General features: G+C 36.9%; 1 protein-coding gene across 5 annotated transcripts in view; it reads left to right on the top strand.

Moving 5' to 3' along the window:
• NFXL1 (nuclear transcription factor, X-box binding like 1) overlaps positions 1–19,407 on the top strand; it is a 59,034-nt gene that overhangs the window by 37,387 nt on the left and 2,240 nt on the right. For all 5 annotated transcript variants that reach the window (XM_055588496.1, XM_055588494.1, XM_055588493.1 and 2 more), the window contains exons 18-22: positions 3,245–3,411; positions 6,326–6,395; positions 13,359–13,463; positions 17,483–17,569; positions 18,381–18,434. In XM_055588496.1, the coding sequence (XP_055444471.1) occupies positions 3,245–3,411; positions 6,326–6,395; positions 13,359–13,463; positions 17,483–17,569; positions 18,381–18,434 (483 nt within the window). The remainder of the gene's footprint in view (positions 1–3,244; positions 3,412–6,325; positions 6,396–13,358; positions 13,464–17,482; positions 17,570–18,380; positions 18,435–19,407) is intronic.

The following is a 19,407-nucleotide window of genomic DNA, read 5'->3' as shown; positions in this document are numbered from 1 at the left end:
CAAACTAATATAATGATTCAGAATCCCTTGAGAGAATAGCTGATATATGATGTATGGCCAGAATATCAACTGAGTCAGAAAAAATTCATTTAAGGAAGTGGGGAATTACAGTTACCTTGGATTACTTGACATGGCTTCTTAGGCAGTGAATTGCTCTGGCAAAATATGAGTTAAAAGTTATGTGCAGTTCTTCTCAATGTAGCTACAAGTTCATCCCTGTCTCACATTCAGGGAAGGCTACTGCAATGTATGTGAATGAAAATTATTTTGGAAGAAAACTTTGTAATCATTCTGATTTATGTATTGAAAATTAAATAATTCAGAACTTTTAAAATTCTTTACTGTAACATTTCAATTGAGTCTCCTATAGGTCCTGCTTTATCTTTTCTCAGTATATATGAAGATATTGTTACAAGTTCTTTATAGTCCCCTACTTAAATATAAATTCCTTGGGCCAGGAACCCTCTCCAATCTTGCATATTCCCAGTATATGGGACAATACCTGGCACATAATGCTGAATAAGTATTAATGGAATAAGTTAATATGTATTTTTTTTTTTGAAATAGGAAAATATTTGCCTGTTTATTTAAAGAGGAACTCCCACTGTTTATTTTTTTAAAAAGAAATTATAGAGGAATGTTTGATAATTGAAACACTTTTTCTTTGTAATCCTGCATGTCAAAAATAGATTAGAATTTTATGTCAATTAAAAAAGACATAGAGATGCTCAACAAATTATTAGACCTCTCTGGTCTAGTAATTTAATAATTTAACTAATATGTATCTACTAAAGAACTGAATTTGTGTTGGTTGTTACTCAGTCGTGTCCGACTCTTTGCAACCCCATGGACCGCAGCATGCCAGGCTTCCCAGTCCATCACCAACTCCTGGAGCTTGCTCAAACTCACGTCCGTTGTCAGTGATGCCATCCAACCATCTCGTCCTCTGTCCCTTTCTTCCCCTGCCTTCAATCTTCCCCAGCTTCAGGGTCTTTTCCAATGAGTCAGCTCTTTGTGTCAGGTGGCCGAAGTATTGGAGCTTCAGCTTCAGCACCAGTACTTCCAATGAATATTCAGGATAGATTTCCTTTAGGATGGACTGATTTGATCTCCTTGTTGCCCAAGGGACTCTCAAGAGTCTTCTCCAACACTACAGTTCAAAAACACCAATTCTTCTATGCTCAGCCTTCTTTATAGTCCAACTCTTACATCCATACGTGACTACTGGAAAAACCATAGCTTTGACGAGATGGACCTTTGTTGGCAAAGTAATGTCTCTGGCTTTTTAATATGCTGTCTAGGTTTATCATAGCTTTTCATCTAAGGAGCAAACGTCTTTTAAAATCATGGGTGCAGTCACCATTTATGGTGGTTTTGGAGCCCAAGAAAATAGTTTGTCACTGATTCCATTGTTTCCCCATCTGTTTGCCATGAAGTGATGGGATTGGATGGCATCATCTTAGCTTTTTGAATGTTGAGTTTTAAGCCAACTTTTTCATTCTCTTTCATTAAGAGGCTCTTTAGTTCCTCTTCACTTTCTGCCATAAGGGTGGTGTCATCTGCATATCTGAGGTTATTGATATTTCTCCTGGCAATCTTGATCCAGCTTATGCTTCATCCAGCCTGGCATTTCACATGAATAAAGGAGAGCAATTGACATGGATACTGTGCAAATAGGAAAAGGAGTACATCAAGGCTGTATATTGTCACCCTGCTTATTTAACTTATATGCAGAGTACATCATGAGAAACGCTGGGCTGGAAGAAGCACAAGCTGGAATCAAGATTGCCAGGAGAAATATCAATAACCTCAGATATGCAGATGACACCACCCTTATGGCAGAAAGTGAAGAGGAACTAAAAAGCCTCTTGATGAAAGTGAAAGAGGAGAGTGAAAAAGTTGGCTTAAAGCTCAACATTCAGAAAACGAAGATCATGGCATCTGGTCCCATCACTTCATGGCAAATAGATGGGGAAACAGTGGCTGACTTTATTTTTCTGGGCTCAAAAATCACTGCAGATGGTGATTGCAGCCATGAAATTAAAAGACGCTTACTCCTTGGAAGGAAAGTTCTGACCAACCTAGACAGCATATTCAAAAGCAGAGACATTACTTTGCCAACAAAGGTCCGTCTAGTCAAGGCTATGGTTTTTCCAGTGGTCATGTATGGATGCGAGAGTTGGACTGTGAAGAAAGCTGAGCGTCAAAGAATTGATGCTTTTGAACTGTGGTGTTGGAGAAGACTCTTGAGAGTCCCTTGGACTGCAAGGAGATCCAACCAGTCCATTCTGGAGGAGATCAGTCCTGGGTGTTCTTTGGTAGTACTGATGCTAAAGCTGAAACTCCAGTACTTTGGCCACCTCAATGCGAAGAGTTGACTCATTGGAAAAGACTCTGATGCTGGGGGGGATTGGGGGCAGAAGGAGAAGGGGACGACAGAGGATGAGATGGCTGGGTGGCATCACCTTCTCGATGGATGTGAGTTTGAGTGAACTCTGGGAGATGGTGATGGACAGGGAGGCCTGGCGTGCTGCGATTCATGGGGTCGCAAAGAGTCGGACATGACTGAGCTACTGAACTGAACTGAACTGAACTGACATGGATACTAAGTTATGAGGGTTAAACATTTTTATTATCATTTCCAAGTTCAGCCATGATTACAAAAGAGGTACTTTGTTGAGCTACATTAAGGTCCATTTATTTGTAAATGTAATTTAATCTTGTCTTACTGAAGTGCATTAAAAAATAAATTAGACTGCTAGTCATTTTCTCTCCCTTCTATATGTGTTTCTCCTTGGCCAGATGCAATTAACATTCCTAGAACATTGAATGCTTTGGTAATTTTTATTTGTGTGTTAACAGTGCGTTGATTTCTTTAGTTAGATGATGGTCATACTTCTTGAGTGGAAATTGGTAAGCTTTTACTGTTTCCCCCCCACCCCCCACCACTGACTAGTAAGTAATTTACATTTTAGTAGGAAAGCTTCGTGTAATCTAGTCCATTTTAAAGGTGAAGCAGTTTGATCAAAAGAGGTTGGTAGACAAAAATCTTTGTGAGTAATGGTCCCATTGATAATCTTGCTGTTATTCATTTGAATATTTTTAGAAGAGTGAAAGCATAGCACCATTTTATTAACTGAATTTCTGAGAGCTGCTGATGTAGATATATACATTTTATAGGTTTAGCTGTATAGAAATGTTAGATTTCTGTATTTCAATGATTTATTTCCTTGGTACTTACCAGGCTGGCCCAGAATGCCTTCACTGTGAAGAAGGGTGCTCTAAATCACGGCCGTCAGGTTGTCCTCATCCGTGTGTCCTGCCATGTCACCCTGGAGAGTGCCCTCCATGTGTTCAGATGCTTAGAATAAAATGTCACTGCAAGATCACAAGTCTTTATGTGGAATGTAGGTAAGTAGACTGAAGAAATACTCTTGTTTTACCAGCCATTTTAACTGTTATCTTTTTTATAATTTAGAACCTTTAATACAGTACTTTAAGAAATATTTTTCAGTGTGGTCCTTAGAGGCTGGAGGCCTTGATTTTCCAGTAGAGATCTGGAAGGAAGAAATGTAGGCTGTTTCACCTTCCAGATACTTTACCTTGATCTTAATCAGGGAAATTCTCTTTTTTCCATTTGGATATTTCATGTAAGATTTTGTTAGGAAAAAACTTGCTTTTAGAAAAACAGCAGAATCACTCCTATAGCAGATTGTTCAAATACCAGTGTCAGCTAGGGTTTTGTTGGTTCAAAGTTGACTTGTGTATAGTTACTTACGCACAATTTTTAAATCGTAGATTTAAAAGATAGGCTTTTGTTTATTCCATATGTTACTGTTATGGCAATTATCATACTAGGATATGACTTCTATATTTTCCTTACTTAAAAATGCAAGTTTTTGCTTGTGGATTATGTGGAGGAAAATTTTTTTTTCATTTTTTTTCTATTTAATCATGCTCTGACATAATTAACCATTTCACTTAAGTCTGTAAAGTGAGATTTTTATATTTTACTCAGATTAAATTTGGGAATATGAGTTTATTTCTGACTTTTTGGACCATACATGACCATACAGAAAAATGATAATCAGTTTAGTTGCTCAGTTGTCTCCTACTCTTTGTGACCCCATGGACTGCAGCATGCCAGGCTTCCCTGTCCATCACCAACTCCTGGAGCTTGCTCAAACTCATGTCCATCGAGTCAGTGATGCCATCCAGCCATCTCATCCTCTGTCTTCCCCTTCTCCTCCTGCCTTCAATCTTTCCCAGCATCAAGGTGTTTTCCAGTGAGTCATCTTCACATCAGGTGGCCAAAGTAAATGCTGATAGTTTCTTTAAAATATTTTTGTTACTTAAACCCTGCTGCTGCTAAGTCTCTTTAGTCGTGTCCAACTCTGTGTGACCCCAGAGACGGTAGCCCACCAGGCTCCTTTGTCCCTGGGAATCTCCAGGCAAGAATACTGGAGTGGGTTGCCATTTCCTTCTCCAATGCATGCATGCATGCTAAATTGCTTCAGTCGTGTCCGACTCTGTGTGACCCCATGGACAGCAGCCCTCCAGGCTCCTCTGTCCACAGGATTGTCCAGGCAGGAATACTGGAGTGGGTTGCCATTTCCTTCTCCCACTTATACTTTAGACTCATGGTTTAAATTGGGAAGTCAGATTTTATTCTTTTTAAATACTAAAATTATTTTGTTGAAATTAAAAAATTACAATTTTTAGTTTTAGAAATTTTGTAAGAAGAGTTAAGAGGACAATTTTGCTTTATTAATGAGTGTTACTGAATGAAAAGAGGCTGTTTTCTTTTTTCCTTTTTGGGGACTGTGCCCTCTGTGAATCTTAGTTCCTCAGCCAGGGATCAAACCCATGCCCCTTGCAGTGGAAGCATGGAATCTTAATCATTGGACTGCCAGGAATGTCCCAAGAGTTTGTTTTCTTTGGTCTTGCAGTGTCCTAAATTTACCCCTCTTGCTTCTTTTTCCTTTGTCATATGGTCTCCAAAGGACACCTTCTCCTTTTACCTTCTTCCACAAAGCATTGCCTTTCTAACACTGGCTTCTTGATTCTTGCCTACTTTTTAAAAGTGTCTTCTCTTGCTTTGATTTACCAAGACTTTTTCAGTATTTTTACATTTGTGGTGGACTTTTTCTTCTTGGTACAATGTTAGCTCAGTCCCTGTCTTCTCATACCTCTCATTTTTTCCAGAACTCTACCAAGCTGTCTGTAAAGATTTGCTATGGGAGCTTGAGAAATAGCTGTGCTAGGAGTTGGTGTTTATTTGTCTGCTTACAGGTCATTTGCAATTTGTAGAAATTTCTGTCTTCTAGTTTTGCTGACATCATGGAATTTCAGTGATTCTGTTTGTTATTAATGAGCTGAATGATTTTGGGTAGAAATGTTTGGAGGTAGATGGATTGGAAGTGGTTTCCATTACCACAGCTATCGAGCTCTTTTTTCCTTTTCTTGAATCCATGTTTTTATACAGAGTTCTTCAGTCTCAGTATTTTTTCTGATAATTTCATTTACTTTCCATTTCATAAGTCATCTTTTCCTTTTAGTCATTTTCTGCTTCATGCAGTTTCTTCTGTAGAAATTAGTTATAAAAGATACAGGCCTTGAAAAACTTGTTTCTAATTATAGAGAAACAGGAACAAAATAATATTACCTCTTTAAGTTCAGAGGAGAGCACTTTACCTGTAAGAATGAAAATATAGAGCCAGTATGAAAACTTTAGTTGTAGAGCCAGTATAAAAACTATGTTATTGTTACATGAAACTTTGTCAAGAAAATTGCCTGTGTTATCTAGGGTACAGGTTTTAGCTAATTTGGTATATATACTTAAGATAATAGTTTTAATATTAGTGAGGCTAAACTTACAGTGTATTTTAGCAACTATGTCTAGTGAAAGGAATTGGAAAAGAAAGAATAAAGGAAAAGAGAAGAAAGGTAATAGGGAAGAGAAAAGTGGGATATGTATTATGGGGATTTTTAGATTGTCATTGGTTACTCACTTACGTATCTACTGTTCAGCTCTTTGTTAGAAAGTTTTATTCATTGGTGTTTATGACTTCAGAGTTACTTCCTGCATCAGATATAAAAGCACAGACTGATTTTAAGTGAACTAACTGATTTTAAGTGAATTAAATGAATGATTTTAAATCATTTTCAAACATTAATAAATAGCTTAATCCAGAATCAACTGAAAAAAGTTTTTCTGATAAGCTTATTGCATTGCTGTTTGAAATTGTGAGCTGTTTTTAGAAAAACCATACTATAAAATGGACTTTGCTTTGACTGTCATTAAAACTTCCTGTCATCTTTTTAGAAAAATAACCACAGCTGATGTAAATGAAAAGAATCTCTTGAGTTGTTGCAAAAATCAGTGTCCTAAAGAGGTAAGATTTAATACAACTTTTTTACATTGTATTTCTTGGGCATTGTTTCTCTTTTGTTGTTTGTTCATCCTATTTTAGGTCTTTTCTGGACCCACTAGATATGTGGGCCCAGAAAGCAAAATGTGATTGATACGTGTAGAAACTTGTAGTTAGGGCAGGTGCACATCTCTTTGTAAAATTTTGGGATAGTAGGAGAAGGAATGACCCTTTGAAGATTTTTTTTATGACCTAATGTTTTCCCATCTTGAAATATAAGTAGATTAGGAACTGTGTGGCTCATGGGCAGTTGGACAGTAAATCTATAGTAGAAAAAACAGATCACATGTATGTGTGTATAAACCTTAAAGCTCATTATGTGAATTAGTATAAAGCATTCCTGTATGAAGTTTTGCTTTTAGAGATTATGATGCTGGTACATGCATTGTTTTCAAGCTAAAAGTATCAAAAGTAGTTCAGAAAAATTGTTCAGAGTGAAAAGGTAAAAACTCACTGGGAATAATTTTGAGTATCACTGGCAATAATTTTGAGAAACCAAAGCAGTCTATCTCTGACCAACTTAAAAGTTAAGACAGTCCTTTTTTGATCGTTGGAGTAGGGAAGTGACAGTTATTTGATTTATAAAGGAATTCTTTTTACTTATAACTGTACTAGTAGCACCTTTTTTCTTTAATTCTTTGTCTTTATATACTTACCTAAGTGTTTCTTATCCTATTTAGAATCAGGAAGAGATGACAGCAAAGTCTTAACTATAGTTAGTCTGTCTCTTTGATTAAAGAAAAAGCAAATCAATGCATGATATGCCTTTTTATTAACAGCATTTCCTTTTAACTAAAACTTTGGACACATTTGTGGGTTTTTGTTTAAGAACTATTGGAAATTGGACTTGGGAATTTTAAAAGTCATGTGAGATTATAAAAGGGAGAAATTTCAAGCAATACATGCTTATTTTAATAATCCTGTCTTTGTTATATAAGTGAAACATGAGGCATGGGATATTTCAAATTTAATTTTCTGAATTCTTCAAATTCTAAGTTTCCCCTTGTTAAAATAAATTTTCTTCTGTTTAGTTTCAAGTTTCAGGTAATAAGTAGTTGAGAATGTTTTATTTTTAATCTGACAACAGTAATTTGGGATGAGATTCCTGTCAGAAATAAACATTTAATTCAGGGATCACTAATTTGCAATTTAGCATTGCCTTGGTTATGATTTGTTTGTGATCCTGTTATGACATTTGGGTGGGACTCAAGCTGAATATGCACTATTTATTTAGAAATTTTTTCCCCATGCTCATCATTTTTTAATTCTAGGACATTCTGGAGACCATGGTATTGCTAGTATCTCCTTGGACTTTCTTGAAAAATATATCCTTAGGTTGGGAACAGTCCATATGGTTATTAAGGTTTAGAACAGTCTTGGAGTAGACAGGTGAACATTATGTCTAATAGAATTCAATCTAGTTTATGTTCTGATAAGGCTACAGCAGTGGTTTTCAAACTCGGATGTGCATCAGAATCATTATAAGCGCTTGTTAAAACAGGTTAATGGGCCCCACGCCAGAGTTCCTGATTTTGTGGGCCTGGAGTGGAGGTTCAGGAATTTGCATTTCTAATAAGCTCTTACATAAGGCTGATAATATTGATCTGGTACAGTTTGAGAACCAGTAGACTATGATGGTATCAACCAAGAACTGTCTTTCTGAAATCTTAAAGAAAGACAGAAATCTTAGACTCAGACTGAAGATACAGGATTATGACAAATTCCGATGCATTGATAAATTTCTGTTTGTTTTCTCTTCCCCTTACTATACTATAGATTTCCTATGGGCAGCGACTATGTCATATTTGTCTTTGTATCCAGTCCCTGGTTGTACTTACTAGGTAGCTGGTAAATGTCTAATGAGTGTGAGTGTAAGAGTGAACTGTGGGGATGGCATAAATGTGTTCTAGTTACATTGCTTCTCTGATATACACTCCATGTGTCTATTGGATTGTTCAATTAAGTTTGAATTAAACTTAAAGGAAATATATAAAGATAGCATGAAGAACTGAACCTTTATTTAAACTGTGCCTCACATATACAATTCTACTTTTAAAAATCATTTCTGAATTTGGTTTTATCATTCCCATGCAAGCTTTTCTATTTTTTACTTAGACACATTATTTAATGTCTCTGTATATCAGATTGTTCATGTGTAAAATGGAGGCAGTAGCAATACTCATTTCAGAGTGCTGAATATTAAATGAATCAGTAACAGGTAAAGATCTTAATATATGGTAAATGCTATGGATGTTCCAGCTGTGGTGATGATGATATGGGTATTTATCCACAAATAATATTGATATGCAAAGTTTCTTTAATTATTTTTAAGGAGCTTTTAAAATTATTGGGATTAAAATGAGACATTTTGAACTAGACAATATTGCTTGTTGGTAAGCCATTTATTTTGACTTACCAAAGTGCTAGCAAATGATATTAAGGGCTGAGTAGAGTAGAGGAAAACCATCTCACTTTAAATGGGAAGGGTAGGATATCTCATCTTTAAATGAATACCAGGGTTGGATGTTTTTTAAAAATGTCTCTTTTTTTGCTGTGAAATCTGTAATGAAGATACAGTCATTGTATATATTTTACATTCTAAGTAATTTTCTTTGGGACTACTTTTTTGCCCTTTGAGAATATAATCTGGCTTTTGAGATAATACATGCCTGCACATCTAACAGGGAAATGGTTACGTGATTTGATTTTTTAAATAATGAAATGATTACACACTCAACAGTGCATAGAACATACATGTACAGTATAAAAAATGGTTAAAAACTGAACATCATATAACTCTACCTAGGTCAAAAAATATAGCATCTTAGAAGTCTACCAAAGTTCCCTTTCTCTCCAGCACACTGAAGAGACAGAATAATGATCAGTAAGAGACCACACTGTAGCCATGAGTCTATATAATTTCAAAAACATCTTCCCTTACTGATTCTGATATGTTTCCCTATTCACTTTCCACTTCAGAATCACTGATTTAAAGTAGAGTGTTTAATTACTTTCAGAGAAGATGACTGATGTAATTACATCCAAGATTAAGGAAAGAACAAGATGCTGTAAAGACATCTTTTGAAGGGAAAAAAGGATAGGTGGTGAGCTAATGCCAAGTGTTTGTCTTGTTTATGAAGACAGGCTAGAGGCACTGGCAGGAATGAGGTGAGAGAGAAGTGAGGGAGTCCCTGAAATAAATACTCTGAGACAGGTGTTTGATAGTGAATAAATATTGCGCTTGTTAAGTTGTGTTGAGGGCCTGGTATTAGGTGTAGAGAAAAACAAGACTGAAGTGGCCCAGGAATGCCTAGTGTGGATGGAACTCATTCTAGTAGGTAGCATTGCACTCTGCTAGGATTAGTGAAAATGCAGTGTGAATGATCCAAATTTAGTTTTGGTATTGTTAGGTAGTTAGAATAGGAAACAGGAGTCCAGAATGGCGGTGGCTAAAAGACAAGGAAGGGAAAAGCCCATGAAAATAGAACAATGGAAGGTCCGAGGACTGGAGTGAGGACCTCAGGTAGAACAAACAGCACTCCTGGCTAGCCCAGTTTACATAGGGCAGGCCCAGGGGGGAAGAAAAGATATTTAAAAAGAGGAGCCAAAGGGAAAGGGGTCTTTCTTTCTCTCTCTCCCCTGCGCTCTGGGGCACTCTTCTCTTCGCATCTGTGGGTTGACATGTCCTCAAGCCTCGAGAATGGATTTTCCTGCTATTTTCTAAGTAAAATAGAGCTGTAACACTGATTTGTCTAAGAGCTATAACACGGTCTGTTCAAGACCTGAGAGCTATAACACGATCTACCCAAGACCCAGGAGCTGTGACTCACCGAGGGCTTTAATGTCCGTCACTCCAAATCTTTGTTGTGACGAGACAGAACCGAGGAGCATACACTCGCCTGACGGTATGAATGTCTCAGCTAAAAATTTAAAAATTTGAAAGCTGGTTGCATACTCTAGAGAGAACTAAAGACAATGGAAAAGGATTCTGAATTTCTTAAAATGGGTGGTAGAGTCAGGAATTTGAAAGATCAGTCTGGTGAATCATAAAGACTAGAATTCGGAGAATTTAGATATTTATTGAGGTGTCCACTATTTGTAAATATCTTTGTTAATGAATATGAGAGACAAAAAGAAATATAAAACCACTGCTCTTAACTAATTTGTAATAATAACCTTTATTATGATAGCTAAATATATTAAGCCCATTTAATCCTCACAACAGCTTTATAAAGTTTTATTACTCTTCCCATTTTTAGATGTGAAGCACAGAAAAGTCAGGTGACTTACCCAAGGTCCCATAGTTAGTCAACAGGGCATCTGGGATTCAGTTGTAGGCAGTATGATTTTGAAATTTAACCCCTAGCCAGTGGGTGTCTTTTATATTCTGGTTGGAGAGACAGAAATATATGAAGTGGTTTTAAAAATGTTTTTTAAGTTGAAAATAATACAGGCATTGTCACAACAGTTTAGAAATAGATTATTATTTTTTTTCAAATGTAAGCAAACTCATGCCATGTTTTAATGATGATTTAAGCTGTATTTTCAATTTTGTATAAGATTTGAATAGAAAAAAGAAGAGAACCCTTTCATTTGAAAGCTTGATTGAGATAAGAAAATAGTATATAAAGTCAAGGAGCACATAGACATCACAGCAATTACTGAATTGGTTTGGCTACCTATTTCGTATGTTTGAATTCAGAGTGGCAAGCCTTTTAGAGTAAAAGGCTAAGCAGTTGTATTACAATACAGTGGCTTAAGGACAAGGAAATTTTCTTTCTCACATAACAATGAAAGGGAAGATAGATGTGTCACTGTGCTCCGCGGGACCCAAGTTTAGCAGGGCAGCTCTGTTCTCTTTGACTCATGGGATCCTCGTTGCTCTCAGTTCAGTTCAGTCGCTCGGTCATGTCCGACTCTTTGCAACCCCATGAATTGCAGCATGCCAGGCCTTCCTGTCCATCACCAACTCCCGGAGTTCACCCAAACTCATGTCCATCAAGTCGGTGATGCCATCCAGCCATCTCATCCTCCATTGTCCCCTTCTCCTCCTGCCTCCAATCCCTCCCAGCATCAGAGTCTTTTCCAATGAGTCAACTCTGCATGAGGTGGCCGAAGTATTGGAGTTTCAGCTTTAGCATCAGTCCTTCGAATGAACACCCAGGACTGCTCTCCTTTAGAGCAGACTGGTTGGATCTTGCAGTCCAAGGGACTCTCAAGAGTCTTCTCCAACACCACAGTTCAAAAGCATCAATCCTTTGGTGCTCAGCCTTCTTCACAGTCCAACTTTCACATCCATACATGACTACTGGAAAAACTATAGCCTTGACTAGACGGACCTTTGTTGGCAAAGTAATGTCTCTGCTTTTGAATATGCTATCTAGGTTGGTCATAACTTTCCTTCCAAGGAGTAAGCGTCTTTGAATTTCATGGCTGCAATAACCATCTGCAGTGATTTTGGAGCCCAGAAAAATAAAGTCTGACACTGTTTCCAGTGTTTCCCCATCTATTTCCCGTGAAGGGATGGGACCAGATGCCACGATCCTTGTTTTCTGAATATTGAGCTTTAAGCCAACTTTTTCACTCTCCTCCTTCACTTTCATCAAGAGGCTTTTTAGTTCCTCTTCACTTTCAGCCATAAGGGTGGTGTCATCTGCATATCTGAGGTTATTGATATTTCTCCCGGCAATCTTGATTCCAGCTTGTGCTTCTTCCGGCCCAGCGTTTCTCATGATGTACTCTGCATATAAGTTAAGTAAGCAGGGTGACAATATACAGCCTTGACATACTCCTTTTCCTATTTGGAACCAGTCTGTTGTTGAAGGTCCAGTTCTAACTGTTGCTTCCTGACCTGCATACAGGTTCTTAAGAGGCAGGTCAGGTGGTCTGGTATTCCCATTTCTTGAAGAATTTTCCACGGTTTATTGTGATCCACACAGTCAAAGGCTTTGGCATAGTCAATAAAGCAGAAATAGATGTTTTTCTGGAACTCTCTTGCTTTTTCCATGATCCAGTGGATGTTGGCAATTTGATCTCTGGTTCCTGTGCCTTTTCTAAAACCAGCTTGAACATCTGGAAGTTCACAGTTCACGTATTGCTGAAGCCTGGCTTGGAGAATTTTGAGCATTACTTTACTAGCATGTGAGATGAGTGCAATTGTGTGGTAGTTTGAGCATTCTTTGGCATTGCCTTTCTTTGGGATTGGAATGAAAACTGACCTTTTCCAGTGCTGTGGCCACTGCTGAGTTTTCCAAATTTGCTGGCATATTGAGTGCAGCACTTTCACAGCATCATCTTCCAGGATTTGAAATAGCTCAACTGGAATTCCATCACCTCCACTAGCTTTGTTCGTAGTGATGCTTTCCAAGGCCCATTTGACTTCACATTCCAGGATGTCTGGCTCTAGGTCAGTGATCACACCATCTTGATTATCTTGGTCTTGAAGATCTTTTTTGTACAGTTCTGTGTATTCTTGCCACCTCTTCTTAATATCTTCTGCTTCTGTTTGTTAGGTCCATACCATTTCTGTCCTTTATTGAGCCCATCTTTGCATGAAAATATCGTTGCTCTAGATATCCTCATTTCCAGCATACTGGGAAGGGAAGAGCATGGACCTGTGCCCTTAAAAGCTTTAAGGCATGAAGGTGCACTTGATTACATTCCATTGGCCAGAGCTTAGTCACAGGGCCCTAACTAGCCTCAGGAGTGATGTAAGGTGTACTCTTGGAGTGGAACCAGGGAGAACATTGAACATTTCTGGGAATTAAGATTATTTATATCTAAAAGAAAAAAATGAAAAACTTAGCCAGTTGTCCAAGATTTATTGACCCCATTGTAATGGACTTTTTCTTAAAATAGTTGTTGGGGGAAAGGGGAAGTAGAGTATGACTATAAATATGTAATTGTTTTATTTTGGTTTTATTTTAGCTTCCTTGTGGTCATAGATGCAAAGAAATGTGTCATCCTGGTGAATGTCCCTTTAATTGCAACCAAAAGGTGAAACTTAGATGTCCTTGTAAAAGAATAAAAAAGGTAAATATTTTAAGTTATTAAAAATTCTTTTCTATGTACATTTTTGTTGGTTTTCTTTTTTTTTTTGGTGGGGAGAGTGTGTTTTGGTAGTTCTTTGACTTTAATTTTTTGCCTTTTAATTTTAAGCTCTTATTTCTTAGAGTTTTTTCATTATTGGCCTGTCTATTTCTGTAAATGCTTAATTTAAAAATCAGCATTGTTTGGCAGCTTAGTTTTTGGCAATTTAATAGTTAAAGAGGATTATTTTATATTGGAACTGAGTTCAGTGCTGTTTTTTGGACAGAATCTGTGTTCTGGATTTGAGGTCTCCACATAAGTGACAGTGTGAGTAATGAAGTGAGTTTCATGATTTAAGAAATGATCTGGAATGAACCTTTGTTGCTCTTACTTACGAAAGTTTTTTATAATCAGTATTCTGTTGTGAAAATGTTACCTTAAAAAGACCTCACATACTCAGCCTTATAAAATTATAAAATAACATTCAAACTTGGAGAGAGTTAATTTTAAGATAAAGTTATGGTTGAAATGAAAAAAAAAAAAAAGATAAAGTTATGGTAATGGAGGAGTGAAAGGGCAAAAGCTAATGGTTGGAAAGCTCAGTGGTAGCAAACTACATACCGTTTGACAAAACTTAGAAAGGACTCAGGTCAGTTGTCCTTTTCCTTGACTTCCCTGTTTACACTCTGGACTCTTACGAAGATTTCTTTACTTCTGATTTTCCCTTTCTCAGTTACAGTTGTAACTCCTTGTTTTCTTCACATTATTATGGTTGTTCGCTAAAGCTACTCTTTCAGTTTACTCATTTACTCATCTATTCAGCAAATATTTATTGAAAATCTTTTGCTTTTATTGAGGACCTTTGCATTTCTTCTGCTTTTACAGCTCCAACTATCATTTCCTGGGATGGTTAATTTCTGAATTTAAATTTATAGGCCTAAGTTTTTCTGGAGTTGGATCCCTAAGTTTTAGGTTTTTAAATGGATCACCTCTATATGAAAATCAATACTCAGTCAAATCACTTTTAATCTGAAATGTTTCTCAGGTTTTCCCTCAAACCTCATCTTACTATCCAAGTACAATTTGCCACCCCTTAGAACTGGCAACGGTTTATTCTTAGACTTTGAAAACAGCTTCATAGCAGATTTCCATGCCTCTAATCATAATATTTCCAATCCAAGTTCTTCACTGTTTCTTAAAAATAAGCATTTTATAAGGTATACAAATACAGAATTATGACATAGGAGGGGACTCTATCTTTGCCTGCTTGTTTAGTCATATCCCCTGTTAGTCCTTTCTGTGATTTGTTTCTTAAGTGCACTGACACATTAGCTATATTCCGCTTGAATATGTTGTACTATTTATGTTCCTTCTGTATAGAATATATATTTTTTTCCCTTTACTGTCCCATTTGTAGAATCCTGTTTATGCTTACTAGCATAAATGCAAGCGTTTCTTGGTTTGGGAAGGTTTTCTTTCCTTCTGCCTCCTTCTGAAAGGACTTAGGTGCTCCTTCCCTTTGACTTCCTTTATACTTTGTACTAGGTTCATGACTAAGAGCTTTGTGATTATAGGGATGTGTGTAACCTTGTTTACATAGACTTATTGAAAGGAATAAAAGAGATAATGCTTATATAGCATTTAGCACCATGACTACTCTATGTTTAATAAATAGCTGCTATGATTATTATTATTAGTTTAGCATTTACTATATTAATTTTTTCCTTATTGTATCCCCTGTTCCTAATGCAGTGCTTGGCATGTAATAGGTACTCTATAAGTACCTTTTGAATGAGAAAAGATATGGTGATCTTTCTTCCAGACTGATAGACTTAATAGCCACTAACATGCAGTATTTATTTTTGTCTCTAATGTCTGTCCATGTTGTTTTTTCTTTGGACTATTGTTGGACGACAAGACTCTGTTTATCACCAACCTCAGCCAGAATTCTCTGCTATAAAGTCCTTTCATTGAAGTGTATGTCCTTTGCTCAGGATTTGATGATCTCATTTCCTTACTCTGGTAGATTTGAACTAAAAAACTAGTGTGGTGAGGGTGTGGTGAGAAAGGAGCAACTTGGTACCAATAGGTACCCTTACAGCAAAAATGACATCTGGCAGCAAGAAATGTGGAATGAATAAAAGGCAGACAAAAGATCTACAGAAGCAGAGTTTAGACTATTTAAAATAAAGACCACTTATTTTATTACAGTTCAGTTCAGTCTCTCAGTCATGTCTGACTCTTTGCGACCCCATAAACCACAGCATGCCAGGCCTCCCAGTCCATCACCGACTCCCGGAGTTTACCCAAACTAGTGGCCATTGAGTCAGTGATGTCATCCAACCATCTAAACCTCTATCGTCCCCTTCTCCTCCTGTCCTCAATCTTTCACAACATCAGGGTCTTCGCATCACAATGAGTCAGCTCTTCACATCAGATGGCCAAAATATTGGAGTTTCAGCTTCAACATCAGTTCTTCCAATAGACACCCAGGACTGCTCTCCTTTATGATGGACTGGTTGGATCTCCTTGCAGTCCAAGGGACTCTCAAGAGTCTTCTCCAACCCACAGTTCAAAAGCATCGATTCTTTGGCGCTCAGCTTTCTTTATAGTCCAACTCTCACATCCATACATGACCACTGGAAAAACCATAGCCTTGACTAGATGGACCTTTGTTGACAAAGTAACGTCTCTGCTTTTGAATACGCTATCTAGGTTGGTCATAACTTTCCTTCCAAGGAGTAAGCGTCTTTTAATTTCATGGCTGCAGTCACCATCTGCAGTGATTTTGGAGCCCAGAAAAATGAAGTCAGCCACTGTTTCCCCATCTATTTGCCATGAAGTGATGGGCCCAGATGCCAGGATCTTCGTTTTCTGAATGTTGAGCTTTAAGCCAACTTTTTCACTCTCCTTTTTCACTTTCATTAAGAGGTTCTTTAGTTCTTCTTCACTTTTCTGCCATAAGGGTGGTGTCATCTGCATATCTGAGGTTATTGATATTTCTCCCGGCAATGTTGATTCCAGCTTGTGCTTCCTCCAGCTCAGCGTTTCTCATGATGTACTCTGCATATAAGTTAAATAAGCAGGGTGACAATATACAGCCTTGACGTACTCCTTTTCCTATTTGGAACCAGCCTGTTGTTCCATGTCCAGTTCTAACTGTTGCTTCTTGACCTGCATACAGGTTCTTAAGAGGCAGGTCAGGTGGTCTGGTATTCACATCTCTTTCAGAATTTTCCAGTTTACTGTGATTCACACAGTCAAAGGCTTTGGCATAGTCAATAAAGCAGAAATAGATGTTTTTCTGGAACTCTCTTGCTTTTTCCATGATCCAGTGGATGTTGGCAATTTGATCTCTGGTTCCTCTGCCTTTTCTAAAACCAGCTTGAATATCTGGAAGTTCACGGTTCACATATTGCTGAAGCCTGGCTTGGAGAATTTTAACCATTACTTTACTAGTGCACAAATTGATTATAGTCTTGATGTCACCTCATCAATAAAACTGTATTTTTTATTATTTCATTAAGGAGTCAGTGAGATACAGACAGTTTAGAATGATTTTCACCTCAGCTTTTTTTTAAAAAGATAAATGGTTGAGAGAAAAACTTGTAGCTCTCCAAAAAAGACTCTCTAGAGCCACACTGTGGTGATAGCCACTAGCCACTTATGGCTATTTAAATTAGAATTTTAATGAATCAACATTAAATAATATGTGACATGACATTCAGTTCCTTGATTTCAGTACACTTTGAGTACTCAGGCACCATCTGTGGGAATTGCTACCCCTGTGAGTATAGAACATTTCCATTGCCTCGGCTAGCTGTGTTGGATGGCACTACTCTAGCACCTCCCTGGAGGCTTCAGAAGAGTAATAGGAAGCGATAAAGAGAAATGAAGAATAAAAATGAAATAATAGGCATAATATTAAGCTGCTAGATAAATTTTGCTTTTTTATGGCCTGCAGTTACTACAACTTTGAGGGACATCTTTTGAAGTAAAAATTTTAAAAATTTTATTTGTAGGAAGTGCAGTGCAACAAAGTACGTGAAAATCAGATTTCCATAGAATGTGACACAACATGCAAAGAAATGAAGCAGAAAGCATCTGAGGTAATGTCACGTTAAATGTCATTTTTAATGTGTTAGTGGCCTTTCCTTATTTATTTTGTACATTAAATTCAGATGCTTATTATGAAGAACTTGAAATCTCATCCTTTTTTGTTTTTGTGATAAAAGCCTAGTATGTAGGTCTATTTTAAAACTCTCAGATGTGCTGGTGTGTGCTAGATATAATCTTTATTGTCTGGGGTGTACTAGATTTTCCCATACTCTGTACCAGTTAGTGGATGTACTCTGGAACATAGTTACTCATCTTAATGTTAAAGCTTCCTGAAAATTATGTTAAAATAATACAAAAATAAAATTTTAGGATTCTTTGCTGTTTGGGTTACTTTGTGTCACTATTTCCCTCCATTAACCCAATCAGTGAATAAACTTTTGGTTTTGTTTGAAACTAAGGATTCCCTTCCAGAGAGGGCGTTTTAGGAAAATGGTCAATTTCATCCCTAGGCAAACAGTAATATTTAATAATTGATTATAATCTTAATATGGTAACTTAAGAGTAAAAGTCCAGTTTTAAAAGTATTTCAGTTTACAGTGTTGTAACTCTGTGTATTATGATCTAGTATCTTATAGTTGTTCAGCTGAATAAGATATAACACTCGACTTCCGTTCACACCCTGTTAGATAGTACCCTAGTAACACTTCTCAGTGTATAACATTTATGGTTCTTTAAATAATTTTCAGTATGAAGCTCTCAGAAGTTGTTATAGGTTAGTGGAGCCTGGAAGGAAAGATGTTAAAATTCTGTATAAAATTTGGTGATTGCAATGTTAATTTAGTTTTAAATGTCTATAAACAGTTAAAAGAAGCAGAAGCCAAAGCTGCCCTTGAAGAGGAAAAACGAAGACAACAGGTAACAGAAAACACCCAAACTTAGGTCTTTTTGCATAATTGTTAGTTTTTATGCAAATACAAGATACCTGGAAACATATAAACATAACATATAAACTAGGTCAGCTCAATTCTGGACCGAAACTCTAGTTCCTTGTAAAACAAAAATTATCCGTTTGTTTCAGTCCAGGTATCCTGAACCTCTGAAGGAAGCATGGGACCTTGTATGTGCCCAAATATTCTGTGTATTTTGTGTATTCCCAATTGCTTCCTTGTTGATTTCATCCATTCTCCAGAGATAATGCCTCTTTTGGTTTGAGTGACGGGGGGTCAGGACATGGCAGCATCTGTTTTAAGGCATCCCCTGGAGTGCATGTCTTCACTCGTCTTACTGAGTTGTAGATTGTCTGTGACAGATAAGTGCTGTTTACTAACCAATACATTTGTTTTAATAATACACCTTCTTATTTCCCCATTAGACTCTTGAATGCCTTCAAGAATTCTTAAATTTTTATCTGCATTCAAGATAAAATGTGTTACCTAGAAAACAAGTACATTCTTATACCTCCTGTTTGCTCAAATACTGTATTTATTGATCATATATTCCAGAGTGGCTTAACTTTCTAATAGTGACATATAATTTTTTGTCAGTTTGCATTTTGAGATACTTCAGTGCTTAGCAAGTAGAGTACATTGTATGTAAACTACCACCATTATGAATGAAGAAACTGAAATTTCCATGTCTTGAGAGAGGGTATTAAGAATAATTCATGTAGCAAGGTGGGATAAAATAACCTCTCATGTTTTATGTTCTGTAAAGTTGATTTGCCTAATATCAAAAAATAAATTATCAAAAAAAAAAATAAATAAATAAAAAAAAAAATAAATTATCAGAGCTAATGCAATAAAACATGGGTTGACTGGAATCCTGGAGATTATTATTAATAGTCTGGGGTGTCCCTTCTTCTCCTTTTTATAAGCCATTATGGAGAGAA

Source organism: Bubalus kerabau, chromosome 7 (assembly GCF_029407905.1).
Source record: "Bubalus kerabau isolate K-KA32 ecotype Philippines breed swamp buffalo chromosome 7, PCC_UOA_SB_1v2, whole genome shotgun sequence".
NCBI lineage: Eukaryota > Metazoa > Chordata > Mammalia > Artiodactyla > Bovidae > Bubalus > Bubalus kerabau.
This window is presented reverse-complemented; position numbering and strand designations above follow the sequence as displayed.